This window comes from Bacillus rossius, chromosome 3, assembly GCF_032445375.1.
Source record: "Bacillus rossius redtenbacheri isolate Brsri chromosome 3, Brsri_v3, whole genome shotgun sequence".
Taxonomy (NCBI): domain Eukaryota; kingdom Metazoa; phylum Arthropoda; class Insecta; order Phasmatodea; family Bacillidae; genus Bacillus; species Bacillus rossius.
Genome location: NC_086332.1, coordinates 1628771 through 1645000, shown reverse-complemented (window position 1 = coordinate 1645000; position 16230 = coordinate 1628771). Strand labels below are relative to the sequence as shown.

The 16230-nt window shown below is 50.4% G+C and overlaps 2 protein-coding genes across 15 annotated transcripts in view; one reads left to right on the top strand and one right to left on the bottom strand.

The window, feature by feature from the left end:
• Positions 1-3857, bottom strand: part of LOC134530074 (NFX1-type zinc finger-containing protein 1-like) — a 22043-nt gene extending 18186 nt beyond the window's left edge. For 2 of the 6 annotated variants that reach the window (XM_063364635.1, XM_063364638.1), the window contains exon 1: positions 2371-2476. The gene's annotated coding sequence lies outside the window, so the exon portion shown is untranslated. Of the gene's footprint in view, positions 1-1761; positions 2250-2370; positions 2477-2855 lie in introns of those variants that run through there. The other 4 variants (XM_063364636.1, XM_063364640.1, XM_063364637.1 and 1 more) reach the window with 3 other exon arrangements.
• Positions 3858-7932: 4075 nt separating this feature from the next.
• Positions 7933-16230, top strand: part of LOC134530073 (O-phosphoseryl-tRNA(Sec) selenium transferase) — a 46007-nt gene continuing 37709 nt past the window's right edge. For 4 of the 9 annotated variants that reach the window (XR_010074770.1, XR_010074771.1, XR_010074772.1 and 1 more), the window contains exons 1-3: positions 7945-8017; positions 8300-8466; positions 10043-10172. Coding sequence is in view for 3 of the 9 variants with exons in the window: in XM_063364632.1 (XP_063220702.1) it covers positions 8353-8466; positions 10043-10172 (244 nt within the window). In the remaining 6 variants the exon portion in view is untranslated. Of the gene's footprint in view, positions 8126-8299; positions 8467-10042; positions 10173-16230 lie in introns of all 9 variants that reach the window. The other 5 variants (XM_063364632.1, XR_010074774.1, XM_063364633.1 and 2 more) reach the window with 5 other exon arrangements.

Below are 16230 nucleotides of genomic sequence, written 5' to 3'. Positions count from 1 at the left end.
CACATAATTTTTAAATCATTCTTGTCATGTTAATTTAGTTTCCCGTGGCACGAATTCACAAATATCTTTAACGGCAATTGTTTCGGCAGGAGGACGCCATGTTAGTCGAGCCGAGCCATGATCTCACCCCAGTCGGCCCCATCAACGACCGAGAGTAGACGCGCCAGCACTCCGGGGACCTCACCGCTTGTTTTCACTGCCAAGTAATTCTGTTTAAATTTAATTCTTTCTAAATCGTTTTCTTTTCGTCCTAAGAGCTCCTCTCGGTCGGGGGACTGCATAATTAATTGTATTACGACCAGTAACTGTCTTTTCTTCTATTTACTACGTTGCAGCCCCTTGGGATACGGAATTCGCAAGAGACTACAAACTCGGTGTATAACACCTCACGTTAATGCGAAGTTCCTAGCTGGATAGGAAATGAGTAGCTACACTGTGGAGGAAACCCTTACGTGGTATGAGAGAAAAACAAATAAATATAACCATAATAGCAAAACCATTTAGAGCTTAGTAAACTCTATACGTATTCGAACAAGCAATTAACAATCAACTGATTAGATACGTAATACAATAATGATCAATTTACATACGCCAAATATACAACAAAAAAAACCGTTATGACACATGCAATCCCGGGTCTAGTTCAAAGCAATTCACCACGACCAAGGCAAAAGGACTAAACGCCCCAAAAAACTGCGCACCCAATAAAGCGCGCAAGCCCAACAAATTCAGTTACAAACAATGACTCTCAAAAATTCAAGCATTGACGTACAAACCGAGACAAAGTACAAGTTACACGAAGGTTTATTACTCTACCAAACCTGACAGTACTTCATTTGACGCGGCGGACTAGAGATTGCATGGCCGTACACGCGAATTATTCACCGTGGTCGTCGTTGCAAAAGGTTATAAGCTGGCTAGCATAAATTCAAATTTATTAAAAGTGCTGATCCTTTAGACAAGAGTTCTCAACCCCGCTACACCAGCACGTTTATTTCCCAAAGTGAATTTAAGTAAAGTTCTGTCAGACGTGCCCGAACAAAAATTTAACAGATACAAATTTACAAAACATTATGACGACCAACAGCTATGAAGTGATTAAATCTGACAGAACGGCAACAACAATACATGTTGTTTCTACTAAAACTCAGTTAATAAGAGGCTCCAATGAGCTCTGCGAGCCCTTAAATAATAGAGCCTAACACAATTGCGCAAGCGCGGAGGGGAAATTAAGGGGAAACAGCGCACCGCACACCAGACACATGAGAATTCACCTGTAAATAAATTATTGGCGAGAGGGAGGGGGTAGGAGAGGAGTATAATGACAAGAGGAGAGGGATGGAAGGAAGGCGCATGTACGAACTCTGAAGATACACCCGCTTCAACTTCCCCCCCTTAAAAAAAGTTTAAATCATTCCGGAACGATCCCTAAAGTTCACCAGTAAATAGCATTTCCTATGTTTTAAATAACGACTTAAAAGGTGTCCATGATACGGGCTTTAAACAGTTTATTTTCTCTCATCTTCGTGTCACACACTTGAAGGCGAAAGTTTATGGGTAAATATTTACTTGGGCGGTATTTCCGAAAAAAAATGTTAAAAATCCGAAAATACCTTTATTTTATGCTCTTCAACTTCCTCTTTTCATTAAAAGTGGCGGAGGTAAGAAATTCCAAATACGTTAGGAGATATCGAATTTTTAAATTTCATCATTAGAGTTGAGCGGTATTTGCAAAAAAAAATGTTAAAAATCCGAAAATACCTTTATGATATGCTCTTCAACTTCCTCTTTTCATTAAAAGCGGCGGAGATAATAAATTCCAAATACTTTAGGAGATATCGAATTTTTTAATTTTGCAATAAAAGACCTGTGGAACCATTCGAGCGGCGCCATTTTTGTTATTTTGCCGTGTGTTCGTGAGACGTGAATACGTGAATCGTGAATGCGTAATTAATAAAATGGTTGATTAGGTCAGGTCAGTTACATTATTAATACTTTCAAACTAAGCCGACATTAAAAATTATTTTGTGAATTAATTTTAATGGCTGTTTAGTTTTAAAATATTTATAATGTAACTGACCTGACCAAACAAACCCGGACAAAGGGTGAACAAGTAAACTAAAATGGTCGATTAGGTCAGGTCAGTTACATTATAAATACTTTCAAACTAAGGTGATATTAAAAATAATGTGAATTAATTTTAATTATTCCTTAGTTTTAAATTATTTATAATGTAACTGACCTTACATAACAAACCCGTAACAAAGATGTACAGTAACAACTGAGGTAAATTTTTTTGTTACTTATTATTTGCGCAACAATATAAAAATAACAAATAAGACTTTAAAATTAGAAACGTTAAAAACTCACCTAAGTTGGAGGCGGTAATTAAACACCGTTTTAAACAATAATTGAACTAAATAATCACGTATTAGTTCATTTGAATTCTGGCCTATTACGAACAATCACGTGACATCATCCAATAAAAAAAAATACTCTTACGTAAACAAGAAACAATGGTCCACGCACGCCACAGGAATGCGCTGGTTTTGTGCTGAAATTTAAAAATTCGATATCTCCTAAAGTATTTGGAATTTCTAATCTCCGCCGCTTTTAATGAAAAGAGGAAGTTGAAGAGCATATAATAAAGGTATTTTCGGATTTTTAACATTTTTTTTCGCAAATACCGCTCAACTACATATGAAGAAATTTAAAAATTCGATATCTCCTAAAGTATTTGGAATTTCTAATCTCCGCCGCTTTTAATGAAAAGAGGAAGTTGAAGAGCATTATATAGAGGTATTTTCGGATTTTTAACATTTTTTTTCGGAAATACCGCCTAAGTAAATATTTACCAGTTTATGACAGGATCGTAGAACAATCTTGACTGCAGCAAACAGCGACCAGCGAGCAGCGACCAGCAACTGGAGATCGGCAACCAGCAACAGCGTCCTGCGACCAGCTACCAGCAACCAGCTTGCGGGCCGACGGCAGGCGGTGGCGTAAGTCGTCGACAGCGTCTATCTCTGCGCCTCGTCCAAGCGTCACAGGTCTCTGCGCCTGGGGTTGCGGCAGCCCGGGCGCCCTCTCGGTACGTTGATACTTATGCCGCCCAGAGGAAAATCGTGACAGCTGGGCCGGAACGCCATGACGTCGGGCGGGACGATTGGCACAGCAGAAGGCGGATCTTGCAGATTCAGCCCTTCCAGTGGGGTGAGCAAAGGGTAGTAACATGATGTTTGCTCATTACGATTAGGCGGCCAGCCTAGTGAAGCGTTGACGAATCTCTGTCGGCAAGGGTGGTGAGCAGTAAGTCTGTCTGACTGAAGCGGACGTTTCGGCCCATGAAGTCGGGCGATAATAAGGCAAGTCAATTCGAGGGACGCCTCGAGCGCCACCATGGTTTGGCGAGAGGCGTCCTTATGACAAGGAGATTTGTCTCTGCGAGTCGGCCTGAAGATCTTCGAGCTCGCCCGGGTGCTGGTCATGACTACAGCACGCCGGGAACAAGGAAGGCAGCTATCCTCTTCGATGACGTCAGCTGGGGCGGGCCCTGCCCCATGTTGACTGTCGAAGGGACGGCAACGAGAGTGCCGTGAAGCCGCTGATAGATGTCAAGGCCAAAGACGGCCGTGTAGTCCAGGGAGTGGGTCGCTCCGGCGGGGGCGGGACGAGACGAATCACACATTCAGCCGACGGACGGGCTGACTCCGCAACAAGCGAAGTCGGACGAGCAGAAGTCAGCTGTAGGCGATGACGGATAAACAGCTTATCTCGCACTGAAGCTCGCACGCACGCCAGAGGACGGGCAAGGAGGGAGGGGATGCCGGCGTCAATGCAGTATGGCTAAAACACACGAAAAACGAGGAAACAACCGAACCCAGGCAGTATTTTTTTTTTTTTTTTGAATAAGGTGTGCACCAAAAGAATTAAGGCTTTACAAAAGTGGGGAAAATGGTAATAATAACATTAAATTACATCATAGGCAGAAACAAACAAACCATTTTTTTTTTTTTTTTTTTTTTTTTTAGAATATAAAAACGTTCTGGTGCAATAATTTCTTAAACTCCGACTAATTAGTATTCCGACCCCTCCTATTTATAGTGGTGCGACTTTAGCACTATGAGAATGTTCCGCCAGTCAGATCCTTTCAAATTTTAAAAACTTATAACACTGTGACGTCAACCACCGGTGCTCCCTCTGGTTCGCACAGGCCGTTACGTCCCAACAACACCTACTCTTAAGTGCATCGAACACGCCCGAGCGTGAAGTCCACCGAGTGAGTGAAAGTGCACTGTGACCAACACCAAGTCGACTACAGCGCCCGGCCGGGTGTGGCAATGCGCTAAATTAAATCAGTAATTATTCCTTTTAAAAACAACCAAATTAATAACAATTAAAAAATACTGTAATAATTGACGCTGTCCCCGCTGCCTGATTTGAATTTTACGTGAATTAGAAATGTTTTGATTAATTTTGATCTCAAGGGCGGGGTTCCTGGCCTTGTGGCTGCAGGCAGGGACGCGTCGGCAAAGGACTCCCCGGGCTGTTATGGCCTCCCAGGACGCCGTATTAGAAAAACACACGCGTACTTTCAACTGGTTTATTCCGTCGCACACTTTACACTTGACACGCTCACGCGACTGGCCGCTTCATCGTCGACCGATACTCCACGTGCGCCACCCTCTATTGGCGGTACTTATTATGGTCACACGGTAACCCGGTGGCTAATACGTTAATAGGGGTTGTTCCCGGCGCGCTGCGCGTTGGATGCTCGGGTGAGCAATAAGTCAGCGTGAGGCGCAGGTGCCACGGAGGGTCACCTAATTAATTACGTAGCACATGGAAAGCCCGTTGTCGGGATACACATTATATTGAAGGACCATACGAAATCTCGAACGGCCGTTTCGGGCCGACCGGGGAGCTGAGGTAAACGGTTTGACCATAATTACCTATTGCAGTGATTGGTGATGTTGGCGCGAAAGTTGAGAGCTCCCCGTGCGTGGGCTGCCGGCCCTGGCGAGTGCTGGATGGCGACTGACTAACCTCCCTGGCCACCGGGGCCAGGGAGGGGGAAAATTCCGCGGGAAACTGCGGAGCGCGGGAAGATGATTTCGGCCAGTTTTGTGAATGATCCCAGTTTACAAAATGATTATTGAATTAATATTAATTATTAGTTATTTTACAAGTATTAGTTTTTGTTTGTTTGATCGAATGCATGAACAGATTATTTAGTTGCGCAGTGCCACACCCGGCCGGGCGCTTTGCACACGTAGGAGGCCGTGACTGACGTCACGCCGTTCGGGGCACTGCACTACGTTGCACGCGCGGGCGTGTTCGTGGCACAGCACTGATCAGGTGTTGAGGACACATAACGGCCTGTGCTCTCAGAGGGAGCACCGACGGCGGCGTCAAAATGTGAAAATATGTGCAATTGTTAAATAATCATGTAATGTCAAATATATCATTTAAGTCCAAAACTGGTTGGAGCTGTTTTCCCGCGCTTCACGTGTCTTGGCGCGAGGTCGCACAGTGCCCTCGCGCCAGTTGCCGTCGGGAGCTCACCGGGGTCGGTCGCTCCGCGAACGCAGAGCCTACAGATTTCGCGCCACGTCCAGGTCATTGCAATAGTTGTAAGTCTATCCAATCTCTTTTCATTCAGCTCTGCGTCCGACCCCACTCAGTCGTACGTCTTTTCGTGCGGCTCTTAAGTTAATTCTTGTAATCCCAACAGGGATATTTTCAATTTACTACGTAATTTTCACGTCCTGAGCATTCGGACAGCAGACTTGAGTCATACGCAGTTTCCAGGCTTCGAAGCCAGCGAATCATTATTTGTCAAGGACTCCCAGCAAGCCTCGTGTTTCATTTACTATCTCTTTAATCTACGTGTTTTCTATTTAGCTTATTTAACTGTGTAATATACATCTTGCAATCTAACCAAGTAATAACTTTGTTAATCTGTAATAAGTGACTTGTCTCACCTATGTTCTCCTCTAGCCCGGCTTACTTACATTTCGAAGCATTAGCATCTTGTAGTGGGTTAGATTGCAAACATATTTAAGAAGATTTAATTATATAGTGCTGTATTACCTGTGAACGTCATTCACTGCATAGATATTTGCAGCCTATCAGCTCCGCGATAGGTTGCCGCATCCTTCACGTCGGTAACGGCCACAGGATAAATAATTACATACAATTTTGCCATCTATCCTGTTCGCGCGCATCGTCAACGTATAGAAACTCTCGTGCAGAGACGGTCAGACAACAGATGCGGCCAGGCATTGGACAAGCCAGTGTAATGGTCTTAATAAAGTGCAGTGTCTTTTCAATCAGTTAACAGTTTATTTCCAAGGCGTCCTGGGTGGTTTAAACAGCCCGGGTAGTTTTTAACACCGCGACACGCTCCTGCCTGCAGCCACAAGGTCGAATCCCAGTTTTTGCCCCTGAGATCATTTTCAGATTAATAATTACTCAAAAACTTAATCAGGCAGCGGGAGTGGCGTCAACTGTTTAGTTTTTTATTAGTAAAATACCCGGGTCTAATTGCTAGGTTAGGATCTGGGCCTTGAAGACTGCCAAGGGCATTAATGCAGCTATTCCAAAACAAGACAAAAAAAGAGTTTGGTGTTGTATATGCTGTCGAGGGCTGGTTGACTAGTCCCTGACAATTCTGCTGTTCTGCCGGCTACTCAGGGTTCGGTAGAGGGGGTGGGTGAGGGCCGCGTGGGTGAGGGACTTAGTCTCCAGAGATGAAATGAGAACAATTCGGATAAAGTTTGATGGTCCTTTATACTCAAGGCGCTGAACACTTTACATGAGGCTGCCGCGTTTCCGCCTGTGACTATTTCTATGGGGGTCGAAACCCGGTTCCGCGCACTAATATGTTAATGAAAATACCAGACGTCCCGCCCGTGACAAGTATTCCCACACTGTAAGGAATAGAAGTCTTTACGACTCTCGCGCAATAGGATGTCTGCCCGACTGTACACCACAATGACCGCGGATAAAAATAACAAAGCACAAAACATACAACTGCGAATGACCAATCTGCAAAAATGAACCGCGACTCGCAAAAACTAGCAGAAGACAACACGTGAGACAAAAAGCAGGATAACAGCACGCGACTGAATGACAAAGTGACAAACTATATAGTAAAGCTAAAAATCGCTTCCGCACGGCAAAGCCTAGCACTACTGCAAATCCTGCGCCCGCTCAATCTCACCGTCCCGGAGCGACGTCACGAACACGTCCGCCACCTCTCGTGCCGGTTCCACGACTGCCCTCCCACTGCCCTATCGCGCCTGAGTGCCCGCATCTCCCCCCTCCTCCGCGAGCCCGCGGAACGCGCTGATTGGTCACAGGCGGAAGCCACGGCCTTGGCGCCCGGTGAACAATTTAAACTTATACAAATATTATTATAATAAAATATAAGCAAAATATGTACAAATAACGTAAAACAAAAATATATTTACAATAAAATAATACGTCAAATCCTGTAAATAACAAAAACGTCGTACGTCACCGTCACTTGCGTCGCACAACACACGCAAGAGATGGCGCTGGCGAGGCATAACGGCCTGAAGGAGCCGGGGAGACACTTGGGTCGACGTCAATGCTACATCTGTATCCTAACCCAGTGTAAGATAGGGCACTATTGATGACTTCAAAAATTTATGATGATCATTACAGTAAGAGTATGTACACTATTTACTTATGAAAGTAAACATTTATTTAAAAATTTTGAATACAGTCAAATTGAATTCTTTACAACTAATTAACTTTTTAATTTTAAATAGTGTTTTAGACATTATGAATTTAAAATAAACTTTAAAATGCTTTGAAGTTATTTAAATATTTTAACTAGTAACATCCAATTTTTTTTTTCAGAAATTGAAGGCTCTCTTCATCATTAAACACAATGAATTTTATGTTATGTGTATTGTTCAATGGTATGGTAGTAGCAGACAGCTATTTAGCCATAGAAAACAGAGGGAGATATAAGAAGTTACTGGGGGTGAGGATTTTGTAATATAGATATATATTTAAATTAAAATGCTGTGTGTGTTGCATATCACTAGCGGTTTTTATTTTTTTCGTATAAAGAATGATGGTGGGTTGTTAGGTACTGACGTTTGAAGTGTGTTTTAAGGTTTTTGTATAATCCTTTTAGAACCTTATTGCTGACATTCGAATAGCTTTTACCTTTCCCTCCAGCGTATTTTATGCTTATAGAAATACTTTTTATAATTACAAGTGTTTTTTGTAAATTAAGTCTGAATATTATTTGGTTTTGCAGAGATGTCGGTGGCCTGAAGTAGTGACATTATTGTCAACCCCCGGGGTTGAAACATGAATAGTCATAGTTTTACATTGGCTGAGAGACTGATTCCTGCCACCTATTTACAGCAGGCAGCAGCTGCTAAGAAAACCAGAGAATGTCTCATTCGTCAATTGATAGAGCAGGTGAGTGAATGGTTTCCACGTTGAAATCCATGACTGTGTGATGTGACTATCCACGTCGTTGATGCAGCTTTAGTTATTTGTAACTTGTATCTGTTGATTGTTGGTCAGATGAGATCACTACCCTCCTTAAGGTAATTCAAGTCTGCCACCTAGGTTCATTTTGTTTCTTTAAAAAAGTTAGGTACACTCACGTTGGGCTTTCACCCAGTAACAAGGTGTCCTCCCCATTTCTCACTCCCCCCTTCCCGCTTTGGGTCGTCTCCTCAGCTCAGAAACCTTGAATCACTCACTTGAAGTATTCCTTCCTCCAGCCCTTTCCACTCTCTCCCAGTTCTCTAAGTAGGTGTCTCTCCTGTTAGTTCTCTTCCATTCCCTCCTGAGCTTTCACCAGTGATCTCTCTGTCCTCTGTACCAACCTCTGTGCACCCTATTACCATCCCCCGCTCCCTTCATCACCTTGAACAGTCTGACCCGCCTTCTCCCCTGAAATACTTCCCACCCCACCTCCTTAATAACCTCAGATGGACTGTGCATTTCGCTCTCTTGCCCTTCACCCACCACACCTCGGTCACTAGGCAGGGAGCCCAGATCCGGCCGCATGCTCCGTCACTGGCCTCCCTGCCCCCTGAGGGTCCTGCCGAGCAGCCCCAGCGCTCCTGCCTGAACCTGCACAGGCCCGAGACGTGTGCTAACTATTCCCCTTCTTTATTGTGATTGTGAGCAAAGTAACTATCCTGCAGATAAAATTCAAAAATGCATTTACTTACTTCCTTACATGCCTTCCCATCGTTCTCTGAAGGGATGTTGTGTTACTTCCATGTAGTTTACCGTTTCAACGATTTGTTTGGTAGGTGCATTAAATACACCTAGCATAAAATCATGAGAACTGTTGGTTACGTTTGGGTTAGCTACATTAAAAATACTGTGAAATAGTCTGAACTGTTGGTTAGGTTAGTGGTACATTATAATGTGTGATCCTTAACAATTATACAATTTCACAGTATTTTTTAATGTAGTTAACCTAATCTAGCCAACTGTCCACACTAATATAAAGGATTATAATGTAGCTAATGTAACCAACCATTCTCTTGGATTCACATTATGGTACTTACGTATTAACGCCACCGCAGCTATTGTGAATGGTCAATTAGGTAAGGTTAGCTACATTAAAGCAACTTTCAAACGTGGACGGTTGGTTGGGTTAGTATATAGCTACATTATTAAAAATATTATAAAATATTTCTTACGGTTGCTTAGGAATTACGAATTTATGATGTAGCTATCGTGACCTAATCAACAGTTCACATGATTTTATAGTATTTTCTTATCCAGATCACACAGTCTTAAATTACATTTCCAAAACTTACGTTTACCAGAATCCAAAAGGTAACTGCGTGCGCGTGCAAACAACAAGATTGCTCTTTATTGGTGCATTGGCACAACTTCTGCTGCGGTGGCGTATGTAGCTTGTTCTATCCAGCCACTGGTTGACACTGTGAACTGCCTGGAAGTGTCGCGAGGGGCGGGTCGGGGCGTGTCGGAGCGTGTCGGAGCGTGTGCTGGACGCCGGTTGCAGAGGAAGTGGCCGGAGGAGGGCTGGGACGACTCCACCATTGAGCTGTTCCTCGCCGACCTGGCCCAGATGGACAGCAACAACTTCCCCGGCAACTGCGGCATCGGCGAGCGAGAAGCCCGCATCGCCTCGGGTAACACAGTTCTTTGTCTGTTGCTGTGGTTGCACTTATTTGCCATGTATTTATACATTGATCCTGTTGTTATGTTCTCACTTAAAATGTTTTCCTGTGTGTAACATATTTTTAAAGTCCTGACAGTTTCCCCGTAAGGACAATGTATTGACGTCGACCCAAGTGCCTACCTAGCTCCCTACAGGCCGTTATGACTAGGCAACGCCTCTCCTGCCAGTTAGGCATAATGATATACCAGTGTGTGTTTTTTTTTTTTCAGCGGACTGTAATCTTTTATATTTTTGAAGGGTATTGTTGTGTTTGTACACCGGGCGACTGAGGTCCCGCCCTGCCTGCGAAACGTCATGTGCTCCGTGGGAGACGTCGAGGGGAGGGAGAGACGCGCCGGGAGGGGAAGCGCCGCGCGCGGAGCGTTCAGTCGAGTCAGTCGCGAGGGAGACACGGTCGCGAGTAGTCGCGGAGTAGTCGCTGGGCAGACGGCCCCGAGGAGTAGTCGCGGAGTAGTCGCTGGGCAGACGGCCCCGAGGAGTAGTCGCGGAGTAGTCGCTGGGCAGACGGCCCCGAGGAGTAGTCGCGGAGTAGTCGCTGGGCAGACGGCCCCGAGGAGTAGTCGCGGAGTAGTCGCTGGGCAGACGGCCCCGAGGAGTAGTCGCGGAGTAGTCGCTGGGCAGGCGGCCCCGAGGAGTAGTCGCGGAGTAGTCGCTGGGCAGACGGCCCTGAGGAGTAGTCGCGGAGTAGTCGCTGGGCAGACGGCCCCGAGGAGTAGTCGCGGAGTAGTCGCTGGGCAGACGGCCCCGAGGAGTAGTCGCGGAGTAGTCGCTGGGCAGACGGCCCCGAGGAGTAGTCGCGGAGTAGTCGCTGGGCAGACGGCCCCGAGGAGTAGTCGCGGAGTAGTCGCTGGGCAGGCGGCCCCGAGGAGTAGTCGCGGAGTAGTCGCTGGGCAGACGGCCCCGAGGAGTAGTCGCGGAGTAGTCGCTGGGCAGACGGCCCCGAGGAGTAGTCGCTGGGCAGACGGCCCTGAGGAGTAGTCGCGGAGTAGTCGCTGGGCAGACGGCCCCGAGGAGTAGTCGCGGAGTAGTCGCTGGGCAGACGGCCCCGAGGAGTAGTCGCGGAGTAGTCGCTGGGCAGACGGCCCCGAGGAGTAGTCGCGGAGTAGTCGCTGGGCAGACGGCCCCGAGGAGTAGTCGCGGAGTAGTCGCTGGGCAGACGGCCCCGAGGAGTAGTCGCGGAGTAGTCGCTGGGCAGACGGCCCCGAGGAGTAGTCGCGGAGTAGTCGCTGGGCAGACGGCCCCGAGGAGTAGTCGCGGAGTAGTCGCTGGGCAGACGGCCCCGAGGAGTAGTCGCGGAGTAGTCGCTGGGCAGACGGCCCCGAGGAGTAGTCGCGGAGTAGTCGCTGGGCAGGCGGCCCCGAGGAGTAGTCGCGGAGTAGTCGCTGGGCAGGCGGCCCCGAGGAGTAGTCGCGGAGAGTCGCGTGAATCGCGGGAGATTCTCGTGGCGCGGTTGCCTAACAAGCGGTCACGATTGAGACGCGGGAGAAGGCTTGCAACCTACAGAGACTTAAAACCTATCCTGAACATCGGGAAGTTAATAGTTATCGTGTCAGTGCCAGCGTCGCACGGACTTTCGGTGCGGTACGGAACGGCGTGGCACAGCCCACGGAGCCGGGCTTCACCCCAGACGGACGCAGGCAGGAACGGGGCCAGCCCCAAGTATTCCGTGTTAGTGGGCTAATAAATCATGAGTCGATCGTTGAATTTGGTATTAGTCATTTCGGGCACCAGGTTGACGTTCCCCGGAGGCCACGAGGCCTGAACCCCCTCTACCACGAGCAGCCGGGCAGCTGCACTTTTCCTGGGGAAAAACCTGGGCGACGACAAGTGGCGCCCAACGTGGGGCTACGAACTTTACACAGGGCAACGAACAGTAGTGAGTAATTTCAGTGACGTGCAGAGTCGTAGGACGGGCCGTGAAAGTACGCAGGGAAGCAAGAGGCACGGGGAGCGGAAGCAGGCGCGCCAGTGCGGCGCGACAGCGGGCGAAAGCACGTCGCGTCTCACGCCGGGATCAGATCGCGCGGCGAGATAGCGAGCTGCGAGTGAAGTGTCGCACGGCGGTGTTGAGTGTCGGCGCATATTCGCTTACAAAGCTTATCGCGCGAGCGATAATGGACGGGCCTGCCGGTTCAGCCGGGTCGGAGGGACGCAGTGGCGGCATGGACTCCGACGCAACAAAGATGGAAGGGGGAGATAGGTGCGCATGGTGCGGGCTAGTTTTTACCGCGAAACTGGGCGGCGTAAAAACGGAGGACAGTGAAGTGTGCACCTGTCCGTGGAACAAGACAGGGAATCCGGGAGTGACGCGGGAGAGTGACCGACAGAATCACGGACATTCACCTATAGTGATGCGAGTTACAGAGGTCGCCGTCGTGTTGCCGGAGTTTTCGGGAGAATTACACGAATGTCCGCGGGCCTTCCTAGCCGCATGCCGGGACAGATTGGCGAGTGTGCCGAGGGACAGTTGGGTGCCCAAGGTCAGCGGGCAGCTACGGGGCCGTGCACGAACCTGGTGGTCGGACACCGGCGATTACCTCACAGGATGGGAGGAGTTTGTGCGGACATTCGAGAGGCGCTTCAACGGGCCACAGGCGCGGGCCAGCTGTCATCGGCAGCTGTACTGCACGACGCAGGCGGACAGTGAAAGCGTCGAGGCATTTGTGCACATGAAAATGCGACTCTATCGCCGTTTGGACACTGGGAGGCCGACGAGCGAGATCCTCCCACTCATCTGCGAGCAGCTGTCACCGGACTTGAGACCATTCATGCGGGGCGCGACCGATTTGGAGCTGTCCGAGTTTGTCGAGCGGGCAAGGGAGGTGGAAGGCGACTTGCGTGCCAACCGAGAGGAGAGGACGCCGTTGCGCCCGAGGCGCGAGACTCGTGTTCAGGGACAGGTGGCGCCAGGGGACGCTATGGCCTTGGTGCCCTATGGGGCCCAGCCTCCCCCACGTCACTCAAGACCGCAACTCGAGGCTAGACCGGAACAAGCAGCCAGGCGGGACGGGCGGTATGCGGACAGAAGGGCGAGTGGCAGCAGGCCACCGCGGTGTCAATATTGCACCTCTGAGCAATACCACTGGCACGTGGACTGTCCGACACGGGAACAAGTGTGGCGGAAGATGGAGGCCGAGGGACGCCGGCCGGGAAACTTCCAGTAGGGGGCAGCGATTTAGTCGGCCACTGTCCCCAACGCACCCGCCCGACGATCACGAATCAGTCACTGTCGGCGGACAGAGAGAGGGGTCGCCGACAGGAATCTTCAGCCAGATTCACGGGGAACAGGACGAACGGGCAAACGTCATCAGAGGTCGCGACGTCATCCGCAGCACATCAGGGTGTACCAACACAGCTGGCACCACCAGACGTCAGCGGCGGGCCGATACCAGCAGTCGCCGGCATCACGTCATCGGCCGGCGCGGCCGAACCCACCCGGCCGCCAGTCGCCCCGGCAGCCCCCACAGCGAACTGGGCCGCACCTGTCTGCCTGGGACGGCTGGGGGAAGACGAGGCTGCTCTGCTCCGAGTCCCGGTGCTCCTGAACGGGCACCCCGTCCATGCTCTGGTGGACACGGCGGCGAGCCACTCGTACGTCGCTGCCCACCTGGTGCCGGAGGGGGACCTGGAGCAGTACGAGGGGACCGTCCTACTGGCCACCGAGGGGACCAGCGCGCCCACCTCTGGGCGCGCCCAGGTAACCATCGGCATACGTGACCAGTCTAGTCAGACGAGCGCCCTGGTCGTCCAAGGACTCCGAGATGACCTGATCCTGGGCCTACCCTGGTTGGTCCAGGAGGACGCCACCATCGACATCAGACAAGGTAGGCTGCACGTGGGTCGACGGGGCCGTCGCACGGTGTACGGCGTGGGTCGAGCAGTTCCCGCCCCGCCAGCCAACCTAGTCCGACTGGCGGACATTGCCAATGACGTGCCCCCTGAGTACGTCACCCTGTTCGAGGACATGTTGTCACAGCACCCCCAAGTCTTCGCAGCCACGGACATGCTAAGGCGCACGACAATGGCAGAACATTCTATACCTACCAGGCCCCACCAACCTATTTTTGTAAAGCCCCGTGGTTTTGGACCAGTCGAGCGGGGAGCCATACAGAAACAGATTACAGAAATGCTCAGGGACAGGGTGATCGAGCCGAGTGAGTCCCCATACAATAGTCAAGTGGTTATGGCAAGCAAGAAGGATGGGTCTCTTCGTTTTTGTGTGAACTTTAAGCCAGTGAACTCAGTAACAATCCCTGCACCCCCACCCCTCATAAACATTGCAGATTCCCTAGCGGGATTGGGGGATGCCACTATTTTCACATCACTAGACTTAAAGAGCGGGTACTGGCAGGTCCCTGTCAAACCCGAGGACCGCCCCAAAACAGCCTTTACCGCCCCGGATGGTCGCCGATTCCAGTTCTGCGCCATGCCGTTCGGGCTGATGGACGCCCCCACGACGTTTCAGACCATGATGGTCCGCGTCCTGGATGGGTTCGTGGGCGAATTCGTCACGGCCTACCTGGACGACGTGATCGTCTGGTCCAGATCGTGGGAGGACCATGCACGACATCTTGCTTTGGTCCTCGAACGGTTGGCCAGGCACGGCCTCACCTGCGCACCACATAAGTGTCACATCGGGGCGGCGGAGCTCGAATACCTAGGGCATATTGTGGATGCCGCGGGTTGCCGACCTCTACCGAAGCACTTAGACCTCATAGAAACTAAGTCAGCACCACACACGAGGAAGGAGTTGCAGCGCTTAATGGGCCTCTTAAATTGGCTACGCTCCTTCGTTCCGGATTTCGCGACGGTGACTGCTCCTATCACCGACTTGCTCTCGCCCAAGACAAAGTACAGGTGGACAGCCGAGGCAGACTGCGCCCTGGAGGCCGTCAAGCGCCTGTTCCGGGGAAGTCATGTCCTCGCCCTTATGGCACCAGGGGAGCCCCTGTACCTGCAGACGGATGCCAGCAAGGTGGGTATGGGGGCGGTGCTATACCAGGTCGGCCCCGACGGCGAGCGGAGAGTGTTGGAATATGCCAGCTCCAAATTCGGGCCGGCCGCGAGGAACTATGACGTAAATGAGCAGGAATGCTTGGCGGTAGTGTGGGCGGTTAGTCGCTACCGGCACTACCTCGAGGGCAAAGAGTTCACCCTTAGGACAGACAGTCAATGCCTCAAATGGCTAAACACGATGCAGGGCCGCAAGTCTAAATTTACCAGGTGGGCCATGACGCTACAGAACTATGCCTTCCAAGTCGAGCATGTGCCGGGGAAAGCGAACCAGCTCGCGGACGAGCTTTCCCGGCACCCTGACCCGGCAAACGTCTACGAGGACGGAGGATCCTGGGAGGACCTGCTTCCTCCACAGGGTCACTCCTCAGCTATAGGGGAGTCGTCCGGGCGTGCCGCCCTGTACGCTGTGACTCACCAGCCCCAGAGACTCGGTCGCGAGTCTGTAGACACACTAGCCGACCTCATCAATGCTGTCCAGCAGGTACAGCTGGGAGACGCCGCCGCCAGGGCCGCTGTCGAGGCGTGTGGCGCCCAGGTGACACCGTACCAGAGGGTGGTAGACGGGGTCCTGCAGAGTAGGGCACCTGGGGATATGGAGTCATGGCGAATTTACGCCCCGGAGGGAGCCCGATCCGCCATCCTCGCCTACTTCCATGACCACCGGCTCGCGGGTCACCCCGGCGCAGAGCAGACGGCGGAGGCGCTGCGCACCACGTTTCACTGGCCGGGGGTGGCCCGGGAGTATGTGAGGAATTGTCTCCGCTGTCAACACTGCAAGGCGAGGAGGACAGATGGTGAGGAGCAGCAGCGACCGAGGCGGCCCCAACACCCCTTCCACACCATAGCGCTAGACATCATGGGTCCTTATCCTCGGAGCAGCAAGGGAAGGAGGTTCCTCGTGGTAGTCACAGACTTGTTCACCAGGTGGGTGGAGGCCTACCCTGTCTCCAACGTCCGTTCGGGTACACTAATCGCCCTGTTGGACGGGGAGG